This window comes from Lepidothrix coronata, unplaced genomic scaffold (assembly GCF_001604755.1).
Source record: "Lepidothrix coronata isolate B3197 unplaced genomic scaffold, Lepidothrix_coronata-1.0 Scaffold80, whole genome shotgun sequence".
Classification (NCBI taxonomy): Eukaryota; Metazoa; Chordata; class Aves; order Passeriformes; family Pipridae; genus Lepidothrix; species Lepidothrix coronata.
The window spans coordinates 907,457-918,194 of NW_016690260.1; the positions used below are offsets into that span (position 1 = coordinate 907,457).

The 10,738-nt window shown below is 36.9% G+C and overlaps 1 protein-coding gene across 8 annotated transcripts in view; it reads right to left on the bottom strand.

Annotated features, from left to right (window-relative positions):
• Nucleotides 1-5,353: 5,353 nt before the first annotated feature.
• The window catches only part of CREM (cAMP responsive element modulator), a 37,899-nt gene continuing 32,514 nt past the window's right edge, over nucleotides 5,354-10,738 (bottom strand). For 5 of the 8 annotated variants that reach the window (XM_017820220.1, XM_017820221.1, XM_017820218.1 and 2 more), the window contains 2 exons: nucleotides 10,579-10,735; nucleotides 5,354-8,902 (listed from right to left, as the gene is read on the bottom strand). In XM_017820220.1, the coding sequence (XP_017675709.1) occupies nucleotides 8,758-8,902; nucleotides 10,579-10,735 (302 nt within the window). In that variant the 3' untranslated portion in view covers nucleotides 5,354-8,757. The remainder of the gene's footprint in view (nucleotides 8,903-10,578; nucleotides 10,736-10,738) is intronic. The other 3 variants (XM_017820219.1, XM_017820223.1, XM_017820226.1) reach the window with 1 other exon arrangement.

Sequence of the window (10,738 nt, forward strand, 5' to 3'; positions counted from 1 at the left end):
CCATATGGAAATTCATTTGTGTCAAATTATATAAATACTTAAATTAATCTCTTACTCAATAACAACAATTCCCAAACCATGTCTCTTAGTTTTTCACTGAATAAGCCCATAAACTTACCATATGGAAATTCATTTGTGTCAAATTATATAAATACTTAAATTAATCTCTTACTCAATAACAACAATTCCCAAACCATGTCTCCTAATTTTTCACTGAATAGGCCCATAAACTTACCATATGGAAATTCATTTGTTGTTCTAGATCTTGACATCACACCTCATGTATTTGGCTAATTCTCTTGAATGTTTAGGTGTTCAGTTCACACCTCACAGGTGCTATGGAAAAACACGACACAGTCCTATAAGAACTATGCATACATGAGAACTTGCAGACATGACTGGGAGGGACAGGATACTATATAATCATGGTCGTAATGCAGAAGCAAGCAATTTATTAGAAAAGTGAAATCCATCTAGCCTGAAGAATGATTTTCTTCATCACTGTGCCTTTATCTTTTCCTGTGTTCTGCATTCCCTGTTTTTACCTCCCTCTTCTATTTGCAGAATGATATTTCCAAATGCCTGAATTAAAACTGCATTATTTCATTTTCCCTTCACACCATTATGTTTCAAAAGATACTTCGATTTTTTATTATATTTAATGTTTGTGATCTAGAACTAATAACTACTGAGTTTCAATAGCAGTATTTGTAATATAATTTAAATATCATTTATAATAGCATTTAGACAACATATTATTATTATTATTATTATTATTATTATTATTATTATTATTTCTATAAATAAAAATTAAATAATTCTCATTTTGTCTTTCACTAAGTGGGACTATTGGTCAGGAAGACTATAAATTGAACAGTTATCAGTATTATTTTTTTACCTCTTAGAAGGCTATCAAATTATAAATCACTTATTTCTAACTACATAAGAACACAGGAACCACAGGAAAAATTAGTTTATGTCCTCAATAGCCATAGAACACCCCACTCCCCATATTTCCCCCCCAGGATACAAGAAATTTCCTACTTCTAGAACATCCTTTGGCTTTCCATCAGTTTGGAAATAAAGTGCAGACATTTATACTCCACAAGGTGTCACTCTAAAACAGCTGGTAAAAAAATAGTCACTTTTTTGCTTCAAACTTCACCCAAAAGGTCAGAAATTAACAGCATTTACATTTAAGAGTGAACTACCAGACTCTACTCAAAGCTACTACAATGCAACAGTAAAGGCAGTGGGTATTTTTCCTTTTAAATAGTGTATTTCAAAACCAGTCTATTTTTAACTTATGTACCTAGCTGAAGTGTGCAAAATTGTCAGTAACTGTTTAAATCTGGGAGAGCATTCAGCAAGTATATTATCAGGATACATGCCATTATCCTTTAATCAGCTACTGCTGGCTTGGTGAAGAAGCAGAGAACAACATCAGACCCAACAGCTTAGGTCTGCAAGGTATTTAAGTTTTTTAATAAAATACATTTTGTTTATAAATACACTGTCCTTTTAAACAAATATGGTATATTCCATAGAAATTTGAACATCCTCCAAAAATATAAATAGTTGTCAGCAATAAAAGTAACAAAACCTCGCCTTCTACGCTTCATGTGCAATCAATGAATTAATTCTCTGGAATCTAATAGGAGAGAATTCCCAGTAAGTTTTCTTATAGTTAACAAAGCTTACTTTCCAACTTTTTCTTTAGTAAGTCCATGCCCTCATTGCTAAATACCTATTTTCATAAACCTTTGAGAGGTCTTTGACAAATCAACTTTAACTGACGTCAACCATCAGGTTCAAAACATACCAGAAAAAATCAGACACAGACATGAGCGACTGTCATCTCACAGGAATCGAGATTAGTACTTCAAGAAAATGAAAATCATCTATGAAAAAGAACAAAAAATGTATGGAACATGTCTGTTAGCATGAAGGAGATAGCTATGGGTGACAATTTACACAAGACACAATAGAACTGGAAGCAATTTTGAAATGTTAATGCTTTTCATCCTGTGCTCAATACTGCAGAGCTCTGATCCCTGCATAGACTAACAGGGTTCTTCCACAAAAAATACAGAAAAAAGTCCCACAAACAAACTCAAAATACCTGCCTGCTTGTGTTACTCTGTAACAGTACAGCTTTCAAACACTTTGTTCACTCCATCCTGCCTTTTTCTCCTGTTTCTCTCTAGCTATATTTCATGTTAGGCCCATTTCTAGTAGACACACTTCAGAAAGGCTAATTAGGTCAGGCCTCAAATGAGAGAAGCAGAAGAATGTCTATGTCAAAGATCTCAACAGATCTGGGCTGCTCACCTGTGTCAAGAAAGCTGCAGTTGCAGGCCCATGTCTGGATCTCTGACGTAACTGAAAACTTCACAGTTAAAGATGCAGGGGTGGAAGGATTTAAGCATTTTCTTGTTTGTATGGCAGCTGACAGACTTCAGAAAGCTTTTAGTTCATACAAGCAGGATCTTGGGAGAATGTAGTTCTTCAAAATCAATTTCATCACGCAAAATACCTCAGTATGCATTAAACTTAAAACATGTTTGCAGTTCTCTCACTTCTATAAGAACTAATGAAAGCTAGAAATGTGATGAATATCTTGCTGAGAGGAAAAAAAAAATATTAAGAGAGCTATTTCAGAAAAAGCAAATCCTATGGCTTGTTAAACAACTCTGCAGCAGCTTTTACCTGGTATGAGTACAAACACATTGGGAAGGGGGAGGGCAGAACCATGAAAATGAGAACATTAGAAGCCTCATTCAAGGATGTTTGGAAATCATATTTTTGAAGCCACAAAACAAAAACAATGGCTTGGCTAGGTAACCAGATTTCTGAATTGTGACATTTTTATAGCTATAATTCCATTCATGAGATGTGTTAATCACACCCAATTCCACTGATATAGGCTATTAAAGGAGAGGAAAAACCTCAGCAGTAACCATAACAAATACACTTCCTTTACTGTTTTTTCCATTCAAGTTACACACAATACAATGAAGTTATTTTTTTCCTTAGTCTACATAAAGCACTCAACTCTCACATATTCTCTCTTTTTGAGACTTTGTTCATATACACAGCCTCTGCTTCATACTATTTCAAACAAGCCAGTTGCAAGAAGGAAGTTCTAACTCTGAAGTAGGAAAAAACAGAAACCTGAGAAAAAGTACTAGAAAAACTCATTAGACACAGAAGAAAGTGATTTTTGCTACCCATCATTGCCTGCCTGAATAAGATGCTATCAAATTACCCTAAAACTTAAATAACTCATTTTCTTCAGTTTTGAAAGTAAGCAAATAATAGAACCAACACAGCTTTTGCCGGAATAACGAAATCATTGTTATCGCTCACCCAGAAGAGCCTCAAAGTGCCTTAAAAAAAATCCCCAGTCAAATTAAGCCCCCTCCCCACACAATATTTTATACATGAAGGCTGACAACCAAAAGGCAGTTACTTGTGTCAGCTGCTTAACAGCTCAGCATTCACTGCAGTCTTGCCATGTACACACCCATGCACTAAACAGAAAAAAATGTGGGCAAAATGAGTCAATCCAAACCAGAAGCTGAGCAGACCCCCTTGTTTTCTCTGAAGTGATACTTCATTCAAAAAAAGAGCACACTAAATTTAGCTGTTACACTGATGTCTGCAGGATAACAGTACAGACTAGCAATTATGTTTGATAAGAACAGAAGGAAAACCAAATGGGAGACAACTTGCACTCCTTAGGACTGGGCTGTATCAATGCAGCCAAAAAAAAATAAATCCAATAACTATTCTTGCAAACAGCAAAATCTATGGGAAATAACAATAAAAAAAAAATCCCCTCAAAGAAACTAAATCCGCACCTATTCACACAATATGCTTATTTTAATCCCTTTTTCCCAGGTCACAACAGCTGAGGCTGTTTTAGGGTGTCGAGAGATCTGCCTGGATAGTCTAGAGATTTCTCTTTGCAAGTCTGCTTAAGAAACAGCTGTGACTCAAAGCTGTACCTGAAGAGGAAGCTGACTATTACATTCCTCATCACCCACAACTCTAGAAGACTGAAGACATTTTTCAAGAGACTATTCTCGCTAAGCTACGTGAAAATCTATTTGAAATTAAAAAAAATTAAAAATCCATGTAGTCTTGAGTACAACTTCCTGTAAAGGCCAATCCTCTAGCTATCAGTCGTAAAGAAATGTACAAACAGTTGCGTGGTTTCAGGAAGAGAGAAGAGTTTCGTACCCCAGGAATGCAGTTTTCTTACAGAGAGAAAAAACACAGTTATTTTGGCCTTTTTTTTCTGATAACGAAGACAACAAATTCCTGATTCTGACAAATCCAAGCTTGGGCACTGCTCAAATTCTCTTGTAAGAAACCAACCTGGATTCATTTAATGTTTCTTTATTAAGAATAATTGTTGAAAAGGTCTTTTCCCTGCACCACATCAAGCATTCTGTTTCACAAATCTGAACTGGAATCAGGTTCCTTTGGAAATTATATTGGTATCCAAAGCTCAGAGCTATATTTTTATTAGAGAAATAGGTACTTTCCAGCCTTGTCAAGTGACAGGGTGACACAACTGTCAAGTAGGACAATTAAGAGGGAACACCTCTTCAGTTACTGTTTCTACTCTCAGAGGTTGCTAAGAATGTAGAAAAAGTATCAAATTGTGGTAAAAGGCATTAAAACTAACAACATACACACAATACAAAACAGAAGGCAGGTTTTGATATTGTGGTCAGGAAGTTCTTTGGAAAGAATACTGAACCCAAAGCCTAGTTCAATTGAATTCAAACCCCAGTTAAGTTTCAATTTTCAGATTTCTTCCATGAAGAGTAAGAAGTAACAATGAATTAGTTCCAACCATTTCCACTTATTCTGCCCTTTGAAAGGAAAACTTGCAAGCACAGGACTTTATGCATAAATGCAAGCTTGATGAACAGTAAGTCAAAAGAAAAATTCTCTTCCTGTTCATAGCACGTGTGGATTCCAGTACTGGCACACATTCAGGAACATCCAGGACACTGATGTAGAACAAATTGAGTCCCACAACTGATCTAAAACATGAGAGGGCTAAATTGACACTTTAAAGAGAAAAAATAAACTCAATGAAAACTTTATCATTTATTTTCCTTTGCAATCTAAACTGATTTCTATATCCTAGCATATATCCTATCTATTGCTTTAATCCTCTGACACACCTCTTGAACAGAGATCCACAGCTACAGCATTCCCATCTCACTGAAGTATTTTGGAACCTAAGTTTTTTGGTATTATTTCTCTGACAAACCCCAGTGGTACACAGACTTTTCCTTCAAATCTTTATTTAATCTCAAGTAAGTATCTCAAAGTTTCCAGTGTACATCTCTCAATCCAATTCAGAACTTTTCAGGGTTTATTCCTTTAAGTAGTAATCTGACAGCGGATTCTTGGCATTAGCGCACACCTGCCTTTGCCCATTTTGACAAAAGTTATTTCCTTCATCACATCTTGGTTCTCCTTTTACCAACTGTAGATTTAAAATGTTCTTATTCAACAACAAATTTGCTCATTCTTACTTTAAAATACAGAATTGTGTGTTGCTAATTCTTTCAAAATTGTTATACAGAACTGAATTACTGAGAATGAAAGAATAATGCATCATAAAAACTTTTCCTTTTTTCCTAGTCATAGCCTAAATGAGCCAGCTTTTCTGCAGTTGCTTCTCTGAAATAGGATATTTCTCCCTGGTGCAGATAAACAAATCAAATGGAATTTTCCAGAATGACCATATGCCAGGAGCATTTGCGTTTAGCTTCCATTATTAACAAAACACCCCCTCCAACAAGTAATCATTTAAATAAAAAATAAACATTAATCAAATGTTTTAAAAATAGGGTGGACTACTCCGTGCATAAGGAATTGGCTGGATGGATGCAGCCAGACAGTTGTGGTCAATGGCTCTATGCCCAGGTCAAGGCCTGTGACAAGTGGTGTCCCCCAGGATTCTGCCTTGGGCCCAGTGCTCTTTAGTATCTTTATCAATGACATAAAGAGTGAGATCAAGTGCTCCCTCGGCACAGTTGCGGGGGACACGAAGCTGAGCAGTGCAGTTGACACAACAGAAGGATGGGGAGCCTGGACAAGCTTGAGAAGTGGGTCCATGAGAACCTCATGATGTTCAACAAGTCCAAGTGTGAGGTGCTGCAGAGAAGGACATGAATGAAAAGCTGGTCATGACTCAATGTGCTCTGCAATGGCTGCACAGAAGGCCGACTCCATCCTGGGATGCATCAAAAACAGCATGGCCAGCAAGGAGGGAGAAGATTTTGCCCCTCTCCTATGCCTTTGTGAGATCCTACATCCAGCTCTGGGGTCCTCAGCACTAGAAAGGCATGGACCTGTTAGAGCAGGTCTGGAGGGAAGCCACGAACATAATCACATGGCTGGAGAATCTCTTCTATGCAAATATGCTGAGATAGCCAGGTTTCTTCATCCTGGAGAAAAGAAGGCTCCAGGGAGACCTCACTGGGGCCTTTCAGTACTTAAAGAGGGCGTATATAAAAGAAGAAAAGCAACTATTTACACAGGCAGACAATGATAGGACAAGGGTGGATGATTTTTAAACCGGAAGAGGAAAGATTCACATCAGATGTCGGGAATAAATTCTTTACTCAGAGGGTGGTGAGGCACTGAACAGGTTGCCCAGCAAAGCTGTGGATATCCCATACCTGGAAGTGTTCCAGTGAAGCAGATATTTCAAAGTTTACTTTACTTTTGTTCCAGAGCTGCAGCAGAGCCCTAGGGGCCAAAAGGCAGCTTGTTTCCTCTTTAATCAACTGATGTGGCCCCAAGAAGTGAGAGAGAAGACTTCTTCTTACAAACAGTCTCCCTTATGTACCTAATAGGACTTTCAAAAGATTCGAGAAAGTTATCCTGTGTATTCCAAGTAATTTGGGAAACAAGAAAAAAAGATATACACAAACCAACCCATCCCAACAGGGTCAGAGTGAATGGGTTAAATGCAAATTCAGTTTAAATTAAATTAAGAAGTCTCAGTGACTTCAGTATGATTCCATCCCTCCTCCCCTCCACATACACACACTCCCCCCTCAGTAAAGCCAATTAAGTAGGAACCAAGCCTTTCTTCCTACCACATCAGTAAGGCAATGGTGCTATTAGTTCCAGCAAAGCTCCCAAATACTCTCCTCACAGATGTACTGGCCAACAAACAATTAGATCACTCCTGAATTAAAGAAATACCCAGAAGCTACTTTGCATAAGCACTATTTTCTTTCAAAGCACAATGGAAAGTGGCACATTCTGTATTTACTAGAGCTGTAATCTACTTTAAACATGGGTTTATTTTAAAGATCTTCAGCTCTCACCTATGGGCTATTTCAAAACCCAGTGAATCAGCAAATAGCTACTGTTTATTGGAAAGCTTCCTTCTTTAGGACACCTTTATCATCGCTCAGTAGTTTGCTGAAATTGTGAAAAAACTACACCATCAGTCTTCGCTATAGGCAACTGTCCACAGGTGTACAGAATCAAGAATGTGAAGTATTTAGGATGCAAATTTAAATTTGGATATACAGACCTCTAATAAATCAAATATTCTGCAGACTACAGAAAATTTAGATAGCAGCCATATAACAGAGAGCTTCTTACAAGTATTTACAATATGCTTAGCATCATGTCATGAGCTTAGGTGTGGTTTTTTTCCTTTGTCCTCTTCCAGATACTCATGGCTTTTAAAGCAACTCAACCAGGTTTTTAAAGGAAATCAGACACTACACAGGTTAAACAACATGGTTCTATTAAAAACTATCTTTAACCATGGCACTCAGTGACAGCAATACAATACTTTTTTTCCACAAAGCAACTAATATAAAAATATGCCATAAAATCATCTGTAGACTAGTATGCTAGTATACATACATATAATCATAACATTCTTTTATAAACTCTTTCCTGAGATACCTTGGGTGGTTTGATTTTCTCATATTACTGGATGCATCATCTTTATAATTCATCTAAAACAATTGTAAAATATTTTCTATGTGCAGGACACTCAGTAACATGTAAAAAGTAGTATGTAAATATATGGCAAAGAAACAGCTCTTAGAAATTATGCGCTTTTTTACTCTGATATATTTTTTAACATTTGGCTCCTTGGGAGACGGAAGGGAGGAGCATGAAAAACCTGAAATTAGAGCTATGAATTGACAAAAAGCAGGAAAGCATTCAGGAATGTTAGGAGTTGGAATATAATATAAATGACACAAAGAGAAAGCCATAATTCACATTGGCTATGTATTGTCTTATAAAGCAACTGGACATATCTTAATTCACAGTATAATAAATATTTTTACTAATCTGTTTTGGAAGAGCAAATGTCTTTTAGGGTTTCAAGCTCCTGTATAAGTTTCTTGTTCTGAACTTCTAGCACTGCAACACGACTCTCCAGACATTTTATGTATTCTTTCTTCCGACGTCGACATTCTTTAGCAGCTTCCCTGCAAAAAGCAGAAGTAAAAAGTGCAAACAAAAAAGCCATTTGCATGCCATTAGAAAGCTCAGCAGAGTATGGAGACTATGACAGAATTCCAAATTTTGGAATATCTCCCAAATCAGTCTGATAACACTAAGCAAAACTGGGTTCCACAAGGGCCTCAAGTGTCTCTTTCTCAAGTTCATATGGCAATCTGTAGAATTGCTTCCTCTCATGCCTTGATTAAAGTTCATAATAAACGAGGTCCAAATGAAAGACAGTTATTCTGCTTTATGACAATAAAGATCTTTGAGGGCCTTGAGTTCCTCAATGAGAGTCTTGTTTTGGTTTTCAAGCACAGCCACACGATTTTCAAGACATTTGACATATTCTTTCTTCTTTCTGCGACATTCTCTGGCAGCTTCCCTGGAACCAATACAAGGCAAATGACTACAGGAACAGCCACAATATGGCAAAGACTGGATAAATGCAATTACCTGCAATCCCTGTGGTTCCACAATAACAACAACAACAACCAACTGCTGGATTGCACAAACAGAACATAAGGTAACAGCCAAAAGCAATAACATAGTTAAAATACAATTCAAAACAACTAGAACTTGAAACTAATTCAGCATCACCAAATCTGAAGATGGAACTAATACACAGAAGAACTGAGAAAAATAGTGAGTAAATGATAATGTATTGACTTGAATTGTACTAAACATTAGGATGGAAAGCAGCATTTCTTCTTCCAGTCACATTCCATTTTGTGTGTTTATCGGGAGCATTGTCTTCTGCCATCAAAATCTTAAAACCAAACCCAAAGAATTTACTTTCAGAAAACACAAGCATAACACTACTCTCTTCAGATAAAAAGCTAGATGCCAAGCTTACTAAGTGCTCTAAGTTTTTACCTTAAAGTAAGAACGTACAGTAAAATTTTAGCCTTAACAAATACAATCAATTAGCATTTTAGAACTGGCCATCTGAGCACATTCACATGGGTCTGTATTTTTTGTTAGTGGCATATGATAGCCTGAAGCCATTCTCATAGTTCTGCTCAGAAGTCTGTTATATTGAAGCTAAACACTTTAAATAGTGTTTTCAGAGCATGTGACTAAACAAGCATTCAATTCCAGAAGAAATATCAGAAGTACTGGGAATCCGCTCCTTTACCACCTTGGAACATAATAAACTGTCAAACCATGAGAGTAATGTTTCAGCAAGTTATGAGCTATAGCATAGGCACTAGTTTTAAAACTGAAGAGAGGAGAAACAAAAGGAAGCGCAGCAATGCAGTGATTATCATGAGTAATTTAAAATAAAGGACAGGCATGAGAGCAAAGCAATACCATTAATTCAATCATAAGGCAAGTGGTTAGTCAGTATATTAGAGATCTGCACAGCAGAATATTTCTTCTACTAATCTGCCAATGATAGAGATGGCTACACATTTAAAAAAAGACAGACTCCCTTAAGAATAGAAAGAAGAATGCACAGAGAAAGACTGATATTTACAACATTCAGTCAAGTCCATGCCAACTAATTAAAAAATATACAGCCACCTCACACAATATGCCTCACAAAATGACAGGGGCACTGCAAAGTAACTTATCCCAGTAGTCAAGTATTTAGGAAAGTCTATAATTATCATTCCATCCTAGAATAAGAACTCTTCATAGCATCATTAATGGACAGCTGCTAATGAGGTCCTCAGATATTTTCCTAACCAATTTTTTGCTGGGATGTTTCAAAATGAAAAAGCCCATCCTGTTCACTTTACTGTCAGAAGTAGGGAGGAGGGGAATTAAAATTCAACAAAAAGCATAAGTCCAGATCATCACAAAAATTATCTGATACTTATTTCTGCATTACCATACTATTTTCAAACTAAAAATCCATGGGGATACAGTCAACTCTAGCTTTCCAGAGTCAACAGCCAGTACTCTATGCTGTAAGGACGTGGGATGACTGACAAAGAATTTTCTGCCTTCCCTTCATTAATTACAAGCACTGCTCATGACCTTAAGAAGAAAATTTCATTAGAAGGTTTTGGGGGTTTTTTTTGAACCTGACTATGAATTGTTGTATAGTCTTACCTATTTTTCAAAAGTCTCAGCTCTCTCTTGCGTGTTGCCTCTTCTGCCATTTGCTGAGGACTATGCAAAGTCCCTGGTGAGGCTGCCATGACCACTCCCTGAGGTAAGGTGGTAGTGGGAGTTCGAATCTGGTAAGCTGGCATGTCTCCAGTGGCAGCTG